At 49.0% G+C, this 22,785-nt stretch overlaps 8 protein-coding genes across 8 annotated transcripts; 4 read left to right on the top strand and 4 right to left on the bottom strand.

The window, feature by feature from the left end:
* Window positions 1-1,050: 1,050 nt before the first annotated feature.
* AO090701000420 (putative NAD+ kinase Utr1) lies at window positions 1,051-5,007 on the top strand (the record flags this gene model as incomplete). The annotated part of the gene is made up of 3 exons (XM_023237328.1): window positions 1,051-1,386; window positions 3,211-4,447; window positions 4,496-5,007. The coding sequence occupies 3 exons, from the start codon at window positions 1,051-1,053 to the stop codon at window positions 5,005-5,007; spliced, it is 2,085 nt and encodes a 694-aa protein (XP_023092124.1).
* Window positions 5,008-5,452: 445 nt separating this feature from the next.
* AO090701000421 (GAF domain-containing protein) lies at window positions 5,453-6,596 on the bottom strand (the record flags this gene model as incomplete). Its single annotated transcript, XM_023237327.1, has 6 exons — window positions 5,453-5,563; window positions 5,636-5,980; window positions 6,116-6,226; window positions 6,293-6,394; window positions 6,467-6,477; window positions 6,563-6,596. 6 exons carry the CDS (start codon window positions 6,594-6,596, stop codon window positions 5,453-5,455), a joined length of 714 nt encoding a protein of 237 aa, XP_023092125.1.
* Window positions 6,597-6,941: 345 nt separating this feature from the next.
* Window positions 6,942-8,464, bottom strand: AO090701000422 (agmatinase; the record flags this gene model as incomplete). The annotated part of the gene is made up of 7 exons (XM_023237326.1): window positions 6,942-7,150; window positions 7,201-7,426; window positions 7,480-7,522; window positions 7,625-7,676; window positions 7,729-7,882; window positions 7,941-8,135; window positions 8,207-8,464. 7 exons carry the CDS (start codon window positions 8,462-8,464, stop codon window positions 6,942-6,944), a joined length of 1,137 nt encoding a protein of 378 aa, XP_023092126.1.
* An 850-nt stretch (window positions 8,465-9,314) lies between these two features.
* Window positions 9,315-12,379, top strand: AO090701000423 (putative GABA permease; the record flags this gene model as incomplete). Its single annotated transcript, XM_023237325.1, has 6 exons — window positions 9,315-9,405; window positions 9,455-9,515; window positions 9,574-9,806; window positions 9,866-10,708; window positions 10,772-11,094; window positions 12,197-12,379. The coding sequence occupies 6 exons, from the start codon at window positions 9,315-9,317 to the stop codon at window positions 12,377-12,379; spliced, it is 1,734 nt and encodes a 577-aa protein (XP_023092127.1).
* A 1,439-nt stretch (window positions 12,380-13,818) lies between these two features.
* AO090701000424 (uncharacterized protein) lies at window positions 13,819-14,771 on the bottom strand (the record flags this gene model as incomplete). The annotated part of the gene is made up of 2 exons (XM_001823216.1): window positions 13,819-14,356; window positions 14,410-14,771. 2 exons carry the CDS (start codon window positions 14,769-14,771, stop codon window positions 13,819-13,821), a joined length of 900 nt encoding a protein of 299 aa, XP_001823268.1.
* A 445-nt stretch (window positions 14,772-15,216) lies between these two features.
* AO090701000425 (putative methionine permease) lies at window positions 15,217-17,019 on the bottom strand (the record flags this gene model as incomplete). The annotated part of the gene is made up of 4 exons (XM_001823217.1): window positions 15,217-15,358; window positions 15,407-15,807; window positions 15,863-16,591; window positions 16,669-17,019. The coding sequence occupies 4 exons, from the start codon at window positions 17,017-17,019 to the stop codon at window positions 15,217-15,219; spliced, it is 1,623 nt and encodes a 540-aa protein (XP_001823269.1).
* Window positions 17,020-18,261: 1,242 nt separating this feature from the next.
* Window positions 18,262-19,697, top strand: AO090701000426 (zinc-binding alcohol dehydrogenase family protein; the record flags this gene model as incomplete). The annotated part of the gene is made up of 3 exons (XM_023237323.1): window positions 18,262-18,551; window positions 18,663-19,105; window positions 19,159-19,697. The coding sequence occupies 3 exons, from the start codon at window positions 18,262-18,264 to the stop codon at window positions 19,695-19,697; spliced, it is 1,272 nt and encodes a 423-aa protein (XP_023092128.1).
* Window positions 19,698-20,524: 827 nt separating this feature from the next.
* Window positions 20,525-21,976, top strand: AO090701000427 (LLM class flavin-dependent oxidoreductase; the record flags this gene model as incomplete). Its single annotated transcript, XM_001823219.3, has 1 exon — window positions 20,525-21,976. One exon carries the CDS (start codon window positions 20,525-20,527, stop codon window positions 21,974-21,976), a length of 1,452 nt encoding a protein of 483 aa, XP_001823271.1.
* Between the last annotated feature and the right edge of the window lie 809 nt (window positions 21,977-22,785).

Below are 22,785 nucleotides of genomic sequence, written 5' to 3'. Positions count from 1 at the left end.
GGCATTGTAGATGTTTAGGTAGATATGGACATTGCAAAAGGTGCAGTCAATGAAAGACATGGCTGCTATCCAACGGCGATTGTTATCTGAGACACTTCTTGAGTAAGTATATCACAACCTGGCATGTCAAACTCTCTTATTCAAATACATATGGCTACCTCTTATTTACAGTAATGATGCACCAGCGAACTCTCATCCTGCCAAGCTTGAAGCAGGGGGGTTACTGAACGAGATCTGGAAAAGTATTACCGCGAGATCCTCAGTTCGACTAGTGGTGGACACGGCTTTGTCGAATACGGGACACGGCGATATAGTTATTGGCCAAGGACCGTCTTGGTGATGAGGTTCTTCAATCTCCTGACGGCTTCAGAAGAGCTGATCAAATCTAGTTTGCGGGAAACACCTAAGATAGGAATGTCTATAGCTATGAGTCTTCGGCATTATAAGGATGGACGGGGTTGTACAGGACTCCATGTCAGGAAACCTAGGTATAATTGGGTAGACTTCCCATAATGCATTTGAAAGGATCCTGTGCAATTACTCTCATCCAAAATTTCGCTGGATAAAGAGCATCAAAAATACTTACCGAGAAAAGACGTATATAATGTTGACCGAAACCCAAGCATCACAGAGTTATATATATAAGCACAGGCGTAGGATAAAGCCTCTCCTTGAGCTGCGACCACTGTGTGAAGCATGAATGCTTCGTAAACATAGCGTACTCCACGTTGATTATGTGAACCAGTTCTTGATCAGTGATGGACTTTAACCAATAGGATTGCCAAGCATATTGAAGCCAAAGGGACGTGTTTCCCTATGTTGATGTTCTTTCGGAGGAGCTGCGGACCAACCAATCAGATAGCGGCCCGCATTTTTTGCTGTGACCAAAAATTTCCAAGCGGCAAGTGGAAGTGAAGCTCCTTTGATTGATAGTCGTCGCCTCGCATTTTCTCGTTCATCCTTTGTCCCGGTTTGCCATTCTTGAACATATCTATTCCGGTATATACAACGGATTTGATCCTTTTTTACGCCCTGTTCTTAAAATTCACAATGGTCGGACCAACAGCCTCCCTTACTCCCCTTTCTCGCGCCGATGGTTCGGCTTCTTACCAATGTCCTTCGACCGGATCTAATATCCTAGGATCGGTAAATGCGCCAATTGAGCTCCCTGGACGCCGGGATGCCCTCAAGCCAGAGGATGCGACCGTGGAAGTTTTCGTGAAGCCGGGTACCGCACCCGGTGGGGTTGGTGAACGATACGTCGAAGGAATCATCAAGAACATGCTGGGCAAATTGATCCTGGGACGAGAGAAAGGCTACGCTAGGCGTGGTGTGGTTATCACCTTGGCTATTGTGGGAGGAGAAAGTGTCGCTAGGGGCGATTCGGTGGGTGTCTCCTGTCGCAACAATGATCGACTAACATAAAGAATAATGGCTAACTTGGATGGAATGGGCATACAGTACTTGACTTTGCTCCCCGCTCTCCTTCACACTTCTTTGTTGGCGCTACTTTCCGCATCCGTTCCTCTATCCATGACCTATTCCGCAACCGTGCTGGCTGTCGATACTTCAGGGGAGATTATTCGGGAGCCCTCGGTGAAGGAAGCTGCCGCCGCCGCCTCTCTTCACGTTCTCGCCTTCTCATCCAATGGCCATCTCCTGTTGAACGAAAGTCAGGGACCTTTTGACTTTGAGACCTGGGAGAAGGTACACCAGCGCGCTTTGGCCATCTGCCACGGGACTGTCGCCCGTAGCTCCGACGGAGACGTGGCTATGGCCGAGGACGTGGACGGGCAGCCCCTGGAAGGCGCGTTGCGGGAGGCTATAGAAGAAAAAATCCAGCAAGATTACTCCTGGAAGATCGATGCGGCCTGAATGTTGGATTTGCAGTAAAAAACACCGAGCAATAAAGTTGGGATTGATAACCAACGGCAATGTTCACCCCATCTGGTATGCCAGCGTACCCACTGCGGTTGATGCACCGGAGGTCTACCACGATCATTTACACTTCTCGCCATTGAACCTTGGCCTGACTCGTGTGTTGGATCGCACATACGCGGGGCATTTTACTGTCCACAGGGATATCATTGGCGCTCAGCGGATTTCCAATTTGACGGACTACGAGTGGATACGAAGGAACGAGATACGAATAAGGGTCAAGCGTCGCGACGCGCGAAACCTCTTCTGGTGACATCCGGTGCTTATCGGGGTTCACCTACAGACACTACTGCACACAAATCCATCTGGTGTATTTACACACGTACGACGCTAAGGAAAGTTGTCCAACTAAACCACATGATAATGGTGTCTTGAGTGGATATTACCGAATAGAAATGCTGTCTGCGTTGAGTTTGTTTCGGTGCCACTGGAGTGTGATGTGTTTCTAGATCCTGCATTTTGTAATCACCCGTCTCACGCGTAGCGACTGTAGTACTTGTGTGTTCACGCCAGACTGAGTGGAAATGATACACTGTAAAAAAAGAATCGAAAAAAAAGGGAAAAAAAAGGGAGGAAGGAGTGAGAAATATTCCGCCAATTATTGACAAGGATTCACGGAGCTGAAGTGACGCCCCCTTGCAGATGATTCCATGCCACAATGAATTGAGTGTGTGAAGAATGTTTATCAAGCAGAAAAGACACGGAAAAAGCATGCTGGAGGGGAAGAATAATCATGATGGGGACTTGGACAATGATTATCAATTCTTGAATAAGGCGAGTTTCACGCCGACGCCAATGAATCATCGACGGAAATAACCTAGGGTGGTGCGGAGATAAGTTTGTTCACTAAACAAAGTTTCATGAACTAACCAACTACATGGAAGCCTATCGAAGTGGAAATCACCAATCCCAATGATTTCCGGAGTCCGGGCCGCATTTCTTCCCTTACAACTGTGTTCCCCATAATCCATCATTGCATTTATTGTCCTTTACCCTGTTCTTCCCCTCCCCACACTATCGTCCGGAGGAATCTCACATAAATCTGTCCGGTTGCCCATGGCTTCCCCAGGGTCCAACCATGGTCTAGTGAAATCGACATGCGCTGATACTCCTTCCTCTACTCCTACGGCGCTGTCTGCTCCGGTGTCCTCCACATCATCATCGTCCTCCACCCCGCTGTCCGATTCCGATCGTCCTTCTTCCTCAACGTCCACCACCACCGTCGGAACCTCCCTCCTTCGCGATTATGCATGCCACATAGACCCTTCGCAGACACCGAACGACGTACATGCGAGCGATTCCCACCCGGGATCCTGTAGTAACAGTGCTTCGCAGAAGGCTGACCTCCGGGACGACGCCGCCGTCTTATCGTTGCCCTCGTCGCCCTTCCTCCCTCTCCGCTCCGCTGCCTCGTTGAAGGCTCACAATCGGAACGCCCTTTCCACCGATTCAATCCCTCGACAGACGATCATGAAAGCGCTCGCATCCCGTCCGTCCATATCCAATCCTAATAATTCCAACGTGCCGCTGGCGGCCTCCCTCGGGCTTCTCTCAAATAGCGCCTCCACCAGTCCTCCGGATGAAAAGGAGCGTCGCTCCAGTAATCCATCCTCGCAGAAGCTCTCTGCCGCGCTCTCCAACCTTCAGCTCGGCCCGTATCTGGATCGCTTACCCCCGACCGCACGATTGGCTATGCAATCGCCGTGCTTTTTCCATCAACGGTTTGACGATGCTGTGAATATCCAGAAGGTTCTCGAAGAAATCACGGACGATGAATGGCTGTCGCACTCTCGCCTAGTCCAGACGGCGACTGGTGTTCGGGAGGTGTCGAAGCAGCTGCAGCGTCGGCCTATCAAGCGTGCCGTACGGAATGTCATGATAGTCACGAAGGCGCGTGATAACAGCCTGGTACACTTAACGCGGGAACTGGCGGAATGGCTTCTCTCCACTCCCCGGTATGGAAGTGATCTCGGTGTTAATGTCTATGTGGACGCTAAGTTACGGAATTCCAAACGTTTCGATGCGCCGGGGCTTCTGCAGATGGAACCTCGCTTTGAAAAGATGCTGCATTACTGGACCCCAGACCTCTGCTGGGAATCCCCGGAGAAGTTCGATCTTGTGCTGACCTTGGGTGGAGACGGAACGGTGCTCTTTACCTCGTGGCTCTTCCAGCGTATCGTACCTCCTATTCTTTGTTTCTCTCTTGGCAGTCTGGGATTCTTGACGAATTTTGAGTTCGAGAACTATAAGCAGCACTTGAACGCGGTCATGGGAGATGTAGGGATGCGGGTGAATCTTCGCATGCGGTTCACCTGCACCGTGTTCCGCAAGGACCGACGCAAGGAAGCTGAGGCTGGTGCCGTGGAAGAAGGCGAACAGTTTGAGGTTCTGAACGAACTGGTCATTGACCGTGGGCCATCGCCTTATGTGTCCAACCTGGAACTGTACGCGGATAATGATTTCTTAACGGTGGTTCAAGCGGACGGGTGTATCTTATCTACTCCAACCGGTACGTCACCTCCACCGACCCGGATGTACACAAACTGACTCCATACAGGATCTACCGCTTACTCTCTCTCCGCTGGAGGATCATTGATTCATCCTTCCATTCCGGGCATCCTTCTGACGCCCATTTGCCCTCACACACTGTCTTTCCGCCCAATGGTTCTCTCGGATTCGATGCTACTTCGCATTGCCGTGCCCGCCGGGTCCCGCTCCACAGCGTACTGCTCCTTTGATGGCAAAGGCCGCGTGGAACTCCGCCAAGGTGACTATGTCACTGTCGAAGCGAGTCAGTACCCATTCCCCACTGTGGTATCCGGTAGCGGAGAATGGTTCCAGAGTGTTCAGCGCGCGCTGCGGTGGAACACCCGCGGGGCTGTTCAGAAAAGCTTCTACCGTGGCTCGGAGGCTGGCCTGGAAGGGCTCGATGAGGGCGAAGACGAAGAATGGGACATTGACACCGATGCCGGAGCCGCTGGCACGGACAGTGGCATTGGCCCTAGTGAAGACGGCGACGCCGGATCGATTAGCCCGATGAAACGGCAAATGAGCATGCTCAGCATGTAGCGGCTTTAAAATTCATTCATTCTTTGGGTACTTACATTTTTCGTCTTGTATTACTGTTGGATACGCGCACTAGAAGTGTGCTGGAAGCATCATGGGATTTCTTGGCTCGGCGCTCGGATATTACTTTATTTTTAGGAGTCTTGCTTGCATATCATTTCGGGGAAAGCGATAGACTTCGATGTAATCGGCACTACTGGCAGGTTAGAGTATTTCGGATACTTACAGATATCGACATATGATAGACAGGTGTTGAATCCACGGATCAGTCAGAGATCCATTGGCATTTTCAAGGATCGGCAGAGTGTAAGGCATAGTACGGAGTATAGGGTACATTCAACCTTCCGGCTCATCATCACTTAATACTTTGCATTATTACACCCCTCCAATAAGTCGATCCATATCTAAATCAATACACACATAACTACAGTCCAGCCCCAAAGACCATCTACCAATCACAAGCCTCCGCCAAAAGCTTAGCCAAGTCCTCCAAATACTTCCTGTCAACCTCATCAAACCCATCCGGTTCCGTACAATCAATATCAATAATAGCAACCGTCTAAACCACAACCGCATTAGCACTCCCACAACCAAACCCAAAGAAATGAAAGCAGGAAAGAAAAGAACATACCTCCCCACCCACAAGAATCGGCACAACAATCTCACTCCTCGAACTCGCATCACAAGCAATATGACCAGGGAAACTCAACACATCCCCGACAAGGACCGTCTCCCGCTTCTCCGCTGCAGTGCCGCACACGCCCTTCCCGAACCGAATCTCCTGACACGCAGGCCGGCCCTGGAAAGGTCCTAGCCAGAGGACCTGCTTCTGGTTCTGGTTTTGTTTCTCGGTAGTTTGGGCATTGGGGAACTTGTCTTGGCGGATGTAGAAGCCGGCCCAGTTTACGGAGGAGGAGGGGCTGGGGAGGGCGGCGTAGGCGTGCCAGAGGAGGGAGGCGACGTTGGAGAAGTTACTGTTTTTTTTTCTTGTTAGGGCCTTGAATCTAGGGTTTGGGATTCGAGGGAGTGAAGAGGGGAGGTTACCTGACCTGTTAGATTGTAGTCATTAGTCAATATTGTTTAAATAGAGGTATTTGGAGAGAAGGAGTAGGCATACCCAGTTACGCTGTCCATATACAAGACCCTGCGCCTGTTCGAGGACCTGCGTGTAGATGTCGGATTTGGAGGCGTTTTCGCCAAAGTAGGATGAATCAGCGTGGGGCTTAGATTGTTAGCCTTGTTTTCTTGGTAGAAGGAACCAATTGGGGATATTGAGGTTGGGACGTACCATTGTGGTTATCTGGTATGGCTTCTGAAGAGATGTGGGAGAGTAATGGATGGGTGGGATGGTTATCAGATTGAAGAATGTCGCAATGATGCAAAAGAATTGCTCGGGAAAAAAAGTGGGGCGCGGGGTTAAGATAAGTGGTCGGAGTTAGGATGCTCCAGATTTAGTATGTACATATTGCAGGGCTGAATATTGTATTGTGCAATGTGTCTGGGTGAAATTATGGATGTATTGTGTTAAGGAGGAAATGTGTGTGGCTAGGGTATGGACTATATAGGTTATGTTTGGGATATGTGTTGTGCATCATGCGAAGATCGGCGTGTTTTAGCTGGAGCCAAGGTATACTATCCGGGGGCTAATCAGCCCTATGGTTGGTACGGGGTTCATTGTTGGATTTTAGACTCCATGGCTACGGCCTGGCTAAATGCTGGTTCCACTCGGCGGTCGTGCTTAACCACCGGAGACTACTTTACTGGAGACGAGTGTCTCTACGCGATTCAGTTTTCTTAAAGGTAAAGCAGGTACGCAACGTGCTTCACGGTTTCGTTGAATCTGGAGACAATTTTTGGACCTTGTACAATAACGATGTATCACGCAATGAGTACTGGAACCCAATAATGTTTCATAGCATGTGGATGCTAGCCAGACACTAGTTATCATTTACTGGTGTTTCCACCATCAAATAGAGCAACGAATGAGCCACCTCAGCAGCAGCCAAAGTCGTGGTCTCGGCCGTTGTATCGTATATAGGCGCAACCTCGACAACGTCGGCGCCTATCACCGGCAATCCATGTAGAGCATCCAAGATAGAAAGAAGCTCGCGGGTGGTAAAACCACCTGGCTCCGCAGTTCCCGTTGCTACGAGATTTAGCTATAATGACTCCAATAAAGTATATCTGAATACTCACCAGGTGCGTAGGCTGGGTCCAACACATCAATGTCCACAGAAATATACACCTTGCTATCGCCAACTCGAGCCTTGATCTGGTCGACGATACCATTAATCCCGACCCGGTCTAAGTCACGAGCCTTGATGATTTCGAATCCACATCGGATATCATTTCGGATATCGCCTTTTGGGCGGATAACAGGGGCACGGATGCCGACGTGCAATGATGTGTTGCGGATAAGGCCCTACACATGGTTAGTGTATTGAAGAATTTTTTGTTTTTGAAATTGCGACTAACCTCTTCATGGGCTATGTGTAGGAAGGTTCCGTGGTTTACACCGCTGGTAATGTCAGTTATGTGTTGTGCCAACATATACAATGTGCAACCTACGCATAGTGGGAGACGCCGCCGCCTTGTTTATGGTGAGTAATCGTGTTATTACGATATCGGGGGTTTGAACATAACCTTACCTAGTACTTTAGGATCCCAGGTATCTGAAAGGTGAGGTCAGTAATACATCTATAAACAGGACTGTAAAAGGTATACCGAGATGGCTATCAAAATGAATAACCGAAACAGGACCCCACTTGTCATACGTCGACCTCAGTGCCGACAGGGTCGTTGTGTGGTCTCCACCCAGAGTAAGAATACGAGGTGTACGGCCCCGGTCCGTACTATTCGTGGGACGTGATGAGATAACCTGGGGACGATTTCAATGATACATAATTCACATGGCTGAGGAGCTTATGGTCACCTACCTTATGTGCTAAATCAAGCTGCTTCAACGCAACTGTATTATCCAACCGGGTTAGTGGCGCATCCCCACAATCCACTAATTTCGCCCAGCTTTCGAAGACGTTGACTCCGGTATAGATGTTCCATCCTTGTAATCGCCGAGAGCCGAGACGAATACCAACTGGCCCGAATCTGGCTCCGGGGCGAGCGGTAACACCCTGTAAGCAGAATCAGCTCAGCATTACACGACCAGCGCGTATTATTGCTTGGGTTACAGGGCTGTACGTACAGTGTCGAACGGGGCACCTAAAATTGCAATATCGTAGGGCGTGGAATGTGCCTGGTCATCCACCAAGCAATTTACGTAAGGTAAGTGTCCGAACGTAGTCAGCCCCGAGAAATGACTACCCGTAACAATATCGACGGTATCATCTTCACCGAGCGGAACTTGTCCGGAACCTTGAATTGCTGCGATGGGAGGGAAGACGATCTCCCTCGCGACGGCAGCTGTGGATACAATGAGAGTGAGCAGGCCGTAGGCAATCATGGTGGATTGTGACACAGTGATGCAAGAAAATGGGAGCTCAGCTGGTGCTCTCTTATGAACGTATGGGCCAAGCATTCCATCTTTCCATTTTGGTTCTAGTGGTCAATACTCCTCATTGCATAGACAGGGATACGGGGTCCTCGGAACCCGCGCTCCCATATTAATATGCCGTTTAAATCCTGCTATAAAGTTATGAATTCATATTACTGACATTATCCCTAATTTTCGGGTCAGGGTTCGGGTGATCCAATGACTTCAATCATGTGAGGTCCTCTATCAAATCGCAGAAGATGAGTAAGTCAGATCATGACAATGACATTTCCCATTGATAAATATGTAAGAGATATACTTATCGATTTCATTAGAAAATGGATTTTTCAAACTTATGCCGAATGCAGTGGACCCCTTATCGGGTGTCGCTTTACTCCAGAAATGGACAATGACACCGCTCCACTGACGTTTTCTCACCCATGCGAACCTCCACCAATCTGAATCTTACTGTGCACAAATATGGGCCATAACCACTCCAACTCCGGCCCAGAATGTCTAATCTCTGGTACTGCCGGTGAAAGCTGATTCGCTCCCCCACACTCGCTGCTCCACCGTCGTCGCGGAGACCTTCTCGATTGGGAAAGTCAGATAGCACATCTATCTTATCGCTGTCAAGCCTTCAGCCGGTTATCGTCGAACCAACGCTTCCTCCATGGGGTTACTCTTCCCAACGGGGAAGTCCCTGAGGCACTTGAAGTATGGCAATGCGCTTTTTAAAAGACCGTGGGTGTCCCAGGTGGCAACTGCGGGACCTGTTGTCTAGGTATTGGATATTCAGGTGTTAGACGAGACACGAACCATGACCATGGCGAAAGAGGACGATAATCAGCAAGTCTTTTCAGAATCTACGGGGGAAGATGCTCGCCTGGAAAATTTGGGCTATGAGCAGGGTATGCTGTTCAATTTCGATTGTGTGCCCCTCTGCTGATGTTGGTATAGAGCTCAAACGGACCTTTGGGTTGTTGGGTATGATTGGCTTCAGCTTCAGCGTGGTTACTTCGTTAGTCAACCATTTAGTTACCAGTGCTTTCAACAAGAATCTCACTAACCTCGAATAGATGGACGGCTCTAAGCGGTGTATTCATTGTCGGCGTCACATCCGGCGGCCCTCCAGTCATGGTGTTCAGTTTCATTGGCGTGAGCCTTCTCACACTAGCAGTAGCCATTCCAATGGCAGAAATGTGCTCTATGTATCCTGTTGCAGGAGGCCAATACTCCTGGGTTGCGGCTTTAGCACCTCCGAGTATCGCGCGAGGGCTTTCTTATATTAGTGGCTGGTTCATGCTCATCGGTATGTCTGCTCTACCCCAACACGGACAGCCCTGAAACTAACGATCATTTTCAAACTAGGTATCCTCGCAATGGGAGCAACAAATAACTCAATCGGAGCCAACTTCGTCCTCGGCATGGCCAATCTCGTCTTCCCCGATTACACGATCGAGCGCTGGCATACTGTCCTGGTAGCTTATCTAGTGGCATTTATGGCGACAGCAATTAATATATGGGGCCCCCATCTCCTGCACCGCATCTCCCGATTCATCCTGATCTGGAACATCGGCTCATTTCTCATAACCACAATCGTCCTGTTAGCGACCAATGACCACAAACAACCTGCATCATTTGTGTTCTCCGAGTTCCAAAATTTCTCAGGTTGGGGATCATCAATGGCGGCCATCGTAGGTATCCTGCAAGCCTGTTTCGGCATGTGCTGCTACGACGCTCCATCACACATGACCGAAGAAATGAAGTCAGCTTCCAAAGAAGCTCCTAAGGCTATCATCCTCTCGGTCGTCCTCGGCGCTGTAACAGGATTTGCCTTCTTGTTAACCCTCTGCTTCTGCATTGGTGACATCAACACCACTGCCAACACAAGCACCGGCGTACCTGTCATCCAGATCCTCTACGACTCCACAGGAAGTAAAGTCGGCACATGCTTCTTGGCGAGCATGATTGCTATCATCGTTATAGTAGCCGGAAACAATCTTTTAGCGGAGGGCTCCCGTTCGGTGTACGCCTTCGCCCGAGACCACGGCCTTCCGTTCTCGCACATCTTCTCCAGAGTAGATAGCAAGAGTCATGTTCCAGTCAACGCTGTCCTCCTTACTCTTGTTGTGCAGCTTGCTTTGGATGCAATTGACTTCGGCACAACCACCGGTTTCGAAACTGTTATTGCTATTTCCACTGAGGGATTTTGTAAGTCATCCCACACCACCTTTCCGTCTGTTCATGGTGAATGATCTACTAACTATATTCAAGACCTCTCCTACGCCATAGCCCTATTTAGCCGGCTCCTCGGCTTCATAACTGGTCATAAGACACACATGAAGGGCCCCTTTGCCCTCCCTCAGTCTATGTCCATCGGTCTCAACATCCTCGGTCTACTGTTCCTGCTCTTCGCGGCCATCACATTCAACTTCCCGACCGACTATCCTGTTACACATGAATCTATGAACTATACCTCCGCAGCAATTGGGGTCATTGGATTGGTAAGTACGGTGACGTGGATAACAACGGGTAGGAAGCAATTCACCGGACCACAAGCCATGAGTGTGCTCAATGGGCATGAGAGGCACGAGAGGGTGAGTGGCGAAATGGTTAAAAAAGGGTAATTATGTGTTTTGTAAAATAGGCTTCTTCTTCTGCAGCATTAAGCTTAGTTTTGTGCTTTTGTACACTTCGCCTGGTGCCAGAGACGTTCTAGCTCCTTTAAGATCAGTATATTCACCGACATTAAAGTTGACGGCACGTATCTCTTCGACAGTATACCCTTATCAGTCAGGGGGAAATGTTTCACATATTGTATAGTACATGTCGGCTTCCATGGCGAGTCTCCGATTCTGGAGATCACTGTACGAGGTGCTGTAGTACGATACTCAACTCTAGTCAAACGCGAGAGAAGACGACTGACTCATGTCCCAAGAGTGGAAAACGTAGGCGCATTGCTTCAAATGCATACAAATCCATCTATGTCATATACCTGGCATATCTATCAAGCACTTCATGAGTCTAGGCTACTCTTGTTTCCCTCTGAATCTTTTTATCCCCCAGCGTGACCCCGACATGTTTGACAACCAGCCACGCAGGTAGCAGCGAAATAGCCCACAGCCCAAAGTTAAGATACACACTTCCAACCGAAGCCATAATCGTAACAGCGTTAAGTCCATACTACCACCCATCATCAGCATACTTCAGAAAAAAAAAAAAAAAGGCAATACGGGGCTGACAACTAACCGAAACCGCCTGAGCCGCCGACTCCGTACCCCTCAGTAGACCAGAGATACGAATAACATCCTCTTCATCTTCAGCCAGATTACCAATAAGAAAATACCTGGTTAGTCGTCAGTATCGTTTACCCATGCATGCTCCTGCAAAGACTTACAAGAACATATAGTTTAGCTGGAATCCCGCAACCCAGAACAAGTATAGTGCAAAGCCGCGGCCAAAACCCGCATCGGCCCAATCGTACGACGGCTGGGTTTTGTTGAACTCTGTAACGATGATAGTACCCCATATCCACCATGCGCCTTGGAGTGTGAGGATTGTCGCGAAGGCGCTTCTGGTTCGGGTTTTGAGGGAAATACGCTTGGTGTCCAGAAAGGCGCCTAGTAGGTTGCCGAGGATTAGGGCTATGATACCTCCTAGGAATGATCCTAATGCACGAGCCCGCACTGAGAACCACAGGGAGAGATAGGTGAACATCACTGCTTCTGTGAAGACTGCTTGGCTAATGAGGGGGACGATGAGGAGGAAGTTCCGAGTGAAGAAGAGCTTTGTGGTCTCTTTGATCTCGTGAAGTGGACTGTTTGCTATGCGGAGTTTCACGGGAAGTCCGTCCGTGCGCTGCACTTGAGACGGTGTGTTTAGTAGTAGTCCGGCAAAAGGACCAAGTGCCTGTAGGACGATGAAAACGATGAGGACAGCGTATGAGACACTACCAGCCGTGTCGCGGTTGGAGTTGATGCCCAAATTAATCGCACCACCCAAAATCTGACCGCCGACGCGAAAGCTCAACCAGAAGCCTAGGAAGCGGCCCTGATTGTGTGGTTCCGGGTAAGAGATGGCAATGGCAGCCTCAGCCATCCAGAAAATGCCAGCAGAGAGGCTGCAAAGAGCGGCACCGAAGAGAACGAACCATTCAGTGCCGAATCGGTTGTTGGTGTAGAGACCCGCAGCATACGGGGCGTATCCCATCGTGCCGACAATGAGCGTCCATTTGATACCGATGTAGCGGACAACTATACTGCCAAAGAAACAAGAAAGCACCATGAGGCAGAATGTCAGGGCATTTGCTGCGTTGACGAGATACTATGATGTTGGAGTCAATATTCCCTGTCCCAAGAGAAGGCCCGTTGGAGATTACTGACTGGCTTTTCCAAGCCTCCTCCGCCGACCGAGTTCATGGCTCCCCATATTCCAGGGGCGAGAAAATTACACAATCCCAAAATAAGAGCATTGTAGAACGTTGAGCGATACCATTTCACTGCTGCCGTTAGCATTGCCATTGGGGCTTGGGGCAGTCAGCTGACCTGGATGGTTTTGTGTTGAAGGGACAGGATTATTCCCAACCTCTTCGTCTGTCGATCGAAAATCCTCTTTTTCGTGAGACATTTTGAAAACAGCACCGTAGCTACCGTTGGATGTATGGATATTCGCCAGCCGAGAACGAAAGAAAATCTGAAGCCATGGTGGGATTTATGTACAAGTTACAGCTACTGAGCTCTCTCGTCTAGATGACAATCTAAGCTTATCGCGCAAGTAAACTGGCAGCCGTGGACCCTGTCTAGTCCAATAAGATGGTTAAATCCAAGGGTGAAATGGTATTCTATTGCGCTAAACGTGTAGGCTTTGCAGGATCAATGCCGTAGCGGCTTTCGCGATGTTGCCGTTGGAGTGCTCGATTACGTGCTCGCACGGCATTTTAGCAAATTGTGTACAATACTTAGAGCAGTGTGCCAATGTCCATACGAATTCTGCTTTTCGAACTGAAAATTACCAGAAGTCTATTTCATTTAGTACATGTATGCACTTTATTCTCCACAGTTTTGTTTTCATATTCCATTTTTTGTTCTTCTACTTTGACCGAGGAAAGACACCCATTCGGAGACGCAACACTTGACCGGTAAAAGTCTGAAACAATAATATGTATGATGTGAAACGGAGTTATAGAATAATCATTTGTCCAATTTAAAATAAGCATACTGTCATTGCTCTAGCGCTTCAGAAGTATTCATTCTCAATCATAAACACACATAACCATGTAAATGCAAAGCAGAAGACGAACTAAAAATCGTAGTGATGCAAATTTACTCCTGATCATCCGGATGAAAGACCAAAGCCCTCACTTCAATACTCTCTCGCGGCTCCTCGTTCACAGTCTCTGGGTTAACAAACGCAGAGTGAGGAACTCTACGGGCCCGACCATCCGTCTTGGAGTCAAAGCACTTGATCAAGGTGACCAAATCAGGGGTCTGGCCGTAGCGATAGTACCATTTAACATCAGGGTTGGGCTTAACCGCGTATGTTTCACCTTCACGGTTTGGGTAGATAAGTTTGATACCCACGAGGTCACTATCCGGAAGCGTATGAGCATCCCCGACGGTCAATGGATCTTTGAGGATCGGCTTGATAGGCCGCCAAACATTGATGATCTGATAGCGTCCTTTGAGGAGCTCGGGAGCTTCCTCGGGAAGATGGTACGAGACACGGTTTTTCGCCGCTTCGTAGGACTGGTCGATGTGTACACGCTGCACGGGTCCCCGTTGGGGCGTGGACTGAGCCCTCACATCTTTGGGTGCACGGCGAATGGTATGGTCGAAGATGAAGACACGGGAAGCACCGGTTCTATTGTATGTTAGTTAGTTTTTGAAAATTGGGGGAAATTGTGTAGCCCGCACGCGTCTTTCAACAGCTGCTCAGTCTCTGGGTAGTATTCTCTTGCGATCTTCTCATCGTCAAGGAAGTCCTTCTCACGGCTCTCGTGGTAGTAGTACTGGAAGCCATTTTTATCCAGTGTGTAGTCCAGTTCATGGCCGCTCACGTCGTGAACGGTCACAGCGAGCTCAACGGAGGGCCGTTCGTAGGTCTCAGGCCGTGTGACATAGTTTGGAGTGAGATGGGAGCCATCTTCAAGCTCCTTCAGAAAATACAGTTTGGTTTGAACGTGGCGGGGCTTTTCCGAGGAGGTAGGGGCAGACGTCTTCTGTGTAAGTGGCGATGGTTCGTGACTAGGCGGGAGTTGAACTGCAGCAGAGGCCATGGTGGTTCGCGTCGTATGAAGCTAAGCGTTCACTAAGAGGATCGATGTTGTTCAAAACTTGCTCTAGCGTTTATGCTTTGATCTACACTATGGATTTAAGGTGAATAGCTACTTTTTATACACGGCCGTTGGTGAAACGTGGAGAAGAATTGGCATTTGTCAGATTCGCACGCCATCACCTAGGTTTCAGATGCATGTGTCATTCGATTCGGGGTGATAAAAGTAAAATAGGCCTATTGGAGCTTTGACAAAGCAAGGATACTATGCAAGTATGATCGTTGAAATACTACAAAAGACGCAATAGAGAACCATCCACAAAGCCTGGCGAATAGGAGGACCGAGATTCATTAATAATGAGATTCAATAAGGTCACCAGGGCAGAACTATAAGTTTACGCATTTCTAATCCATATAACGCCTTGACGTCAGCGCTTACATATCCAAATTTAGGTGATTCTATACGAGCGAACAAGCTTTGTAATGCCCGTCCCATCTTCGAGCACGCCCTTCTCCTCTTCTAGTTGATAATTCCCCCATCGTGGTAGTAAAACTGTCCATATATACCAATACACGATGCCAAATAAAATCCTGATTCAGTTAGCTGTGCAAAATGGAAGCCAGTAGTAGGACACTTACACCCCAGCTCCAACAATAGCGTACGTGGCATAGAAGAAATGCACATCGCCCTTCCGATCTGGCGGAGGGAAGAAAGGAGCCGCCAGCAAAGCAATGCAGACCACGATACGTAACCATATTGCCCAAGTCCAGGCCTTGAATGGACGGTGAAGGAATGGTTCTCGTCGTCGGACAATCAGAAGACCGACCGTGATTGCCAAGGCAAAGATCTGCCCAGGATAACCCTCGACGTCCAATATGAAGTTGTAAACATCTCCTTGAGGCGGGAGAGAAATCACAAGAATAGATGGTATGTAGTGTACCAGAAGTCCCCCAAGAGGAGAGTTAAAAGGCCGCGAGGAGGATAGAAGATGCGACCACGGTAGAAAGCCCTGACGAGCAATCTCTTGGTTTACCCGAGCCTGGTATGCACGATTAGCTTAAGGATATTCGAATAGCGACCCCCGGTGTCCATACTAGAGCAAATGTCACTACCATCACATTTCCAGCCGCCGAAATAGCAATGGCCAACGGGAAAAGCACTCGGCCCACATGTGCCCCAAAAAGTCGCTCAAACAGAAGACCCGCAACAAGTTCCCCACTGTTCTTGATCTCATCAAGAGGAACTACAAGGAAGTAGGATATGTTCGCTAGGAAGTAAAGAGCGCCTGCAGTCAGAAGCCCTGCTGGGCAAACCGTTTTCACCGTCTTGATCGGGTCTTTGACTTCATTGAGGACGTTGTTGACATTGTTCAGTCCCGCATATGAATAGAAGATCTTGAAGATTGACGTTGAAATCAAGCTCCAACTCCAGTTGGAGCCTTCCCACAGTGTATCCCATGCGAAAGGGTTGTTGGTGACCACACGATCGGATTCACTCATCGATTCATCGTAGGGACGCAGAAGAATAACCCAAATTCCAGTCAAAGACATGGCCATGATGAGGAAGATTTTGACCCATCCTAGGATATTCTGGATCCAGATTCCGGTTTTGAGGAAGCAGCCATGGACAATGGTGATGAGGGTTAGAAGGCCAACAGCGAGTGCCTTATGTTGATACTCGGTCGGTTCGATGTTAAAAGCGAACAGTATGTATTTCGCAAAGATAATGCTGTTGCTAGCCGTGAAGCCTAATAGTACTGCTTGTACAGCGATGAGAGTAGATGCGAGAAACTTAGGCCTTCGATAAGCGTACTCCAAGTATACCTTTAGAGAGTTAACAAACATTCAGATCTGCAACCAATGCGAAGTGGAGAAAAGCATAAAATAGAACACCGATTTACCTTATCCCCACCGGAGCGAGGCAGCATACATCCAAATTCCATTGATACAGCCATTCCACAGGCCGCTAAGATGGTTCCGACAAGCCATAATAATAACGTCAGTCCAATACTTCCCGTCGACTTGACGATCGACCCCGGGGTCGCAAACACGCCACTCCCGATGACACGCGAAATGACAAGTATATATGCACTGGACCAGTTGAGCGCTTTCCGATGGGAGGGCGCCTCAGGCAATTTGTTTTGGAAGCCCGAGTGTAGCGCATCAGGGGGAGAATCATAACTTGGGTCATGTACCGTGTCGTAACCAGGAGCAGCAGAGTCCAACAAGGGCTCTATTTCTGTGTTGCTCATTCCGATAACAGAGCTCGTAAAGCACCCGTTGTTGTTGTTTAATTCAAGTCCCAACCCCTTGCTTCAGGACCAGGTATGTCTGGCACAGTTGATATCACTTCCCTAACTGTTCAGGCGATTCTAGTCACTGGGCTTAGGTAAAAACTAAGATCAAGACAAGCGCAAGGTATTCAGCATGTTAACAGATATCATTCAGGTCAGCAGAGCCGGCACTGATATGGAGGTCACCCTCCATGATTCCCAGGCACGTCATTCAGGTCAGGAGTTATGTGTGCGGTTCCTGGAATGCTGAGTGGTCGACATTATCAATAGATCAGACACATCACAGCCCTCGGAGGCCGGCGGCATTGGTCAGCATGCGGAATCCAGTGAGGGAGCTGATTAACTGTCAAACAGCCAACTTTGCAATTGGACTTGAAGCCTAACGGCCAGCACTGATGATAAACCTACAATATCCCTTGGTATGGACTTACTCCACATAGGGGCCATCAGGACCCTCTACTTTATTATACGTAGTACTGGATTTAGCCTGATAATTCTAAACGCACTATGATTTAATTGTGAATGATCAATCTCGGTGATCATACCCGGTGAACCTTTGAGATTATCGCAAAACATGTATTATTAACGACGTGGTCGTGATTATTCCTCAATCACTGCCCTGAATCACATCATCGGACATTTCTATTGGCTCAATGTAATCGCCAAAGTTATAACTTTGCCCATGATGTTGAACTGCGTACGACGCATGGTAGCATTAAGAACCCTAACCGGGGATGACATATTCATATAGGACTAGTAGAGCAGCTGGATATAAATGAAAGGCCCATCTGCAACAGTGATCTACGGCTAATACCTGAACAATATTCATCTACCGAGCTGCAAAGGGATGACAGCCAAGATCCTCCACAATATTCCCTCCTGATAACCATGCATCACGTCATATCAACCCCGCGATTCGCAATGCCCAAATATTAGAAATCATCCCCCAAGGAGACAAACAAAGATCAAGGCAGGTTTTAAAAAATACGTAGGGCGTGGCTATACTGTAACTTGGATGGATGGATCCATTATGTCTCGCGTGGCGACTCCAATGCTGGGATCGGCTCCTCTATCTCTTACTAGACGCTGGTCGAGTGCGGTGCCGATAGCCGGTCTACCTCTATATATGTGACTGGAAGTGACAATTTACACATTCATCACTCGGTACTTACCCCAAAAAGTTCTTCCGCATTCATGAAGATGACCGCCGTATCGACATATGCGCCTCTCGTTACGCTGAGCGAGAAGCAGCAAACTATTTCATATCAAGAGATTTACCCGGAACAGCGCTCGGAACCTACCTTTGCCAATCCTAATGTGCAGGAGGAAATCAGACCACAGCTAGGAAGGGCCACTCAGCGGGCCCTTTTGTTGAAGGCTGCGCGTGAACAGTACACACTGGTGACCGATCATGCGATTCCATCAATATCAAACAAGGACGAGATCCTGGTCAAGGTACTCCAATCAGTTTTCCAGGGCTGGACATGCAGGTACTGATAAACCTTAGATTGTGGCGATTGGTTTGAATCCGATCGACTGGAAGGGCCCGTAAGTATTCCTATAATATTGGCTCCAGAGCACGACTAATCACCACAATGTAGAGCTTTCAATTTCGGCATTCCGAGTCTACCATGGGTTAATGGGCGCGATTTAGCCGGTGTTGTCGTTAAGGCAGATAGGTCCTCACGAGTACAAGAGGGCGACATAGTTCTTGTCCCGTCCACCGACTATCGCGATATTCGAAAGGCGGCGTTCCAGGAATATGCTATCGCGACGCATTTCAATGCTGCACGCATCCCACCAACCCAAAGTATCCACGCTTCCGCCTCCTTAGGCGTTGCTTATGTGGCGTCTGCCCTTGCCTTGGGCGTCTCACTTGGATTAGACTTCTCCCACGCGTCGGCATGCCCGGGACCGGATCTCACAGAAGTGGTTCGCCAGTTAGATACTGATACTATCCCAGCTGATATCAGAGATGAGTGTTATTCTGGTCTCTCCAAGATTGAAAAGGTCAAGCCCGGTGACTGGATCGCCATCTGGGGAGGTGAGTTTTCCCCATTCCTTTCAGACGGAGTCATTTTAGACTGACTCATCTAGCCTCTACCACCACTGGATACATCACGTTACAACTTGCTAAGCTAGCTGGGCTGAAAGTGATCTGCGTGGCAGATATTGCCCGTCACGGTGCGAGACTGGTTGATCTAGGGGCCGATGCTCTAGTGGACCGACACGACACCCAGCGCGCAGTCGACATCATCAAAGGATTGACAAAGGGAAAGCTCCGATATGCCATTGACATCGTCGGCAAAGACACTGCAACTCTACTTCAACAAACGCTTGACGATGCTGTCCGCGAAGACGGGTCGCACGCTCATCTCCTGGGCCTAACAGGTCTCCCCAAGGATAGAGGCTCCAATGTCATCTACCATACAGTTCCGATTAAATTGTTCCATACGTCGCCGCAGGTGGGGGAGCGGATGGTCTCCTGGCTGGAGGATCTATTACATTCGGGCGCTCTACAACTACCAGAGATTATTCGCACGGACGGAGGCTTGGGTAATGTTAATGCGTCGTTAGAACTGCTTCGACAAGGTACAGCGTCGGGGAAGCGGATTGTCGTTGATCTTGCGGGATAGTATATATTGCTATACTTGATTACTATTATGTTAGACGCCGGAAATATGTTCATTAGATGCCTTATAATAGAATGCATTTGAAGAAATCTTAGCACTTCATGTCTAATGCTCAAAATCAAGAAACACTACAAAGTACGAACTATAATAATCATTGTACTCCGACTAACTACAAGTAGAATTGTCAACGCGGTATATAACTAGAGTCCGGGCATGTGGGTGCGACATCCACCTTCAAACAGCAAATCCACAGACACCCCGCTTACAGTAATGATAATTACCCCTCACAGAGAAGGTCTCTCTTGAAATACCATGGAGGATCCCTTGGCTCCTTGCGTGATGGTGGACGAATAAGCGGCGGCAAAGACGTGCCTCGGATCGCCGATTGCGACACTCTCGGCATGGATGATGGAAGATCCAGACCCCGTTGGAGTACCAGCTATCAATGGGAATAATACTCCAACTCGGATGTTCTCTTTCAACTTTGTAAAACATTCGGGCCACACGAGAATCCGTATATGGGGCATTATCGTTGCAGTCGGTAATCGTACTGGGGTCGCGTCGGAGCCCTAAGCCAATTACCTTGGGTCGCCTTGTGGGATACGAGAGAAGCTGAAGCTGAGCTGATTGAACAATGAGCTTTTTGCAATTGGGTTTACACATCAATGCGATCGCAGACTAGGTGGCCGACCCGGATCGGCCTCGAAGACCCCTATATATTCCCTGATACCTTGCTATGAGCAATGTGCCTCACACAGCCAACTGCTTCAACCCTCTCCCATATCGAACCCTATCCATAACGCAGAAAGTCCACAAAGATCGCAACTACCATGGGTTCAATCGATAAACCCAAGAAACAACTCATCCTCAATGCATTTGCCATGCAATCACCCTCTCACCTGAACCCAGGTCTCCACCGTTACCCAAAGGACCAAGGCGGCGCCTACAAATCGCTCCAGCACTGGGTAACCCTAGCACAAAAGCTCGAGGCCGCCAAATTCCACGCGATCTTCTTCGCCGATGTGCTAGGAGGATATGATGTCTACAAAGGTCCAGCCAACCTCGATCCAACCATCCCTGCGGGCGCGCAATTCCCCATCAACGACCCACTGTACAGTGTTCCCGCGATGGCGGCTGCGACCGAGTCGATCGGGTTCGGCGTAACGGCATCGACGACCTACGATGCTCCCTATGCGCTCGCTCGAAGATTCTCAACTGTTGACCACTTGACCAACGGTCGCGTGGGATGGAATATTGTGACCTCGTACTTGGATTCCGCAGCGCGTAATTTCGGCCTGAATACGCAGGTTGAGCACGACGAGCGCTATCGTATTGCAGATGAATACCTCGATGTCACATACAAACTCTGGGAGGGATCCTGGCGCGACGATGCTGTTAATGTCAAGGATGGAGTGGCCGGGTATGCCGATCCCAAAGCTGTCAGGCAGATTAATCACGAAGGAAAATATTTCAATGTCCCAGGACCACATCTGTGTGAGCCAAGTCCGCAGCGCACGCCTTTCCTGCTACAAGCCGGTACCTCCACCGCAGGCAAGGCCTTTGCGGCAAAGCACGCCGAGGCTATTTTCTTACACGGTCAAAAGCCCGAGCTAGTGCGACCGTCCGTCGATAATGTTCGCCAGCAGGCGCAGGCACAGGGTCGGGATCCCGCTTCTATCAAGGTTGTGGCTGGTATTCTGGCTATTGTGGCCGAGACTGATGAGGCGGCTCATGCGAAGTTCGCTGAGCTGGCTCAGTATGGAGATCCCGAGGGCGCTCTCGCTCTTTTCGGTGGATGGTCAGGTTATGACTTGTCGAAATATGAGGACAACCAGGATTTCCGGTTCGTGGAGCAGCCTGCCATCCGTAGTATGGTAAATCATTGGGCTAGTACAGTACCAGGGACTGAGGGCAAGAAATGGGACAAGAAAACTATCTCCGAATATCTGATTATGGGAGGAAATGGGGCGAAGGTTATTGGAAGCGCGAAGACAGTCGCGGATGAATTGGAGCGGTGGGTTGAAGTTGGCGATGTGGATGGGTTCAATCTGAGCTATGCCTCAATCCCTGAGACCTTTGATGATATTATAAAGTATTTGATCCCAGAGTTGCAAAAGCGAGGGATCTTCCACACGGATTATGCCGTCAAGGGAGGCACATTCCGCGAGAACATGTATGGGGAGAAGGGACAGGCACGACTGCCTCAATCTCACCCAGGGGCTAAGTATGTCTGGCATGCAGGAGAGGAGACCCCAAAGTACGCGTTAGAAAAGAACACATGAATTGGTGAAAATGCATTATGCAGTCTAAGTAGAAAAGCACAATATCAAGAAATTGAGGGCAACTTGCTTTATACAAGCTCATGGTCCACCCGAATGTGGTGATATGAATAATAGAATTACATGCAGTAGGTTCCAACAGATCGCTGTGGCACCAAGACAATCCACATATCTCCGAATATGTCAACCTCTCATGGTAACCCTCGACCTATTCCCTCCTTTCGTATCTGCCATAAAGATACTGGGTCGATGACTTCATGGTTCAAGCCTAAGTGATAGATAGCATCGCCATGGGAATTGATTATATCACCACGCAACATTCTCATTTCAATCCGAAGTCCGTTTAGCGATGCTACCCTCCTCCAGACCTTGATTGTCTTATGCTGCAGATTTATATCCCATGTGCTCCGCAGAGTAATTGTTGGATTGTTGCGCCCTTTACGAAACATGAATCCGCACGCGTCTCTCTTGCCACCGTTCCATAGTGCCATAGTTTGCAGCCTTGGCATCCTAAGGGCAGCTTCCCCAGCGTCCTGTAATAAGCCTGAGATTTTCCTGTGATTTGTTGCAGGAGCTAATAGCGGCGATGTCAGCACTAGAGTCTGAAGACTGGTCCAAGTCCAAGGCGGCTGACGGGCTTCAAAGAAGTGCTGAGCATCGACCATAAACGAAACGTAAAGCTCTTCGCCGTCAAGGCTCCTGTATGCCAAAGCAGCACCAACTGCAGGTTGTGCTATCCGGACAAGGTCTGGTTGAAGGCATGTTGTTCGTCGGACTGGTGTCACATACCCCTCGTTGTAATCTTCAAATAG

This window comes from Aspergillus oryzae, chromosome 5, assembly GCF_000184455.2.
Source record: "Aspergillus oryzae RIB40 DNA, chromosome 5".
Classification (NCBI taxonomy): Eukaryota; Fungi; Ascomycota; class Eurotiomycetes; order Eurotiales; family Aspergillaceae; genus Aspergillus; species Aspergillus oryzae.
Note: the sequence above shows the minus strand (reverse complement) of the source record. Positions and strands in the feature narration are given on the sequence as shown.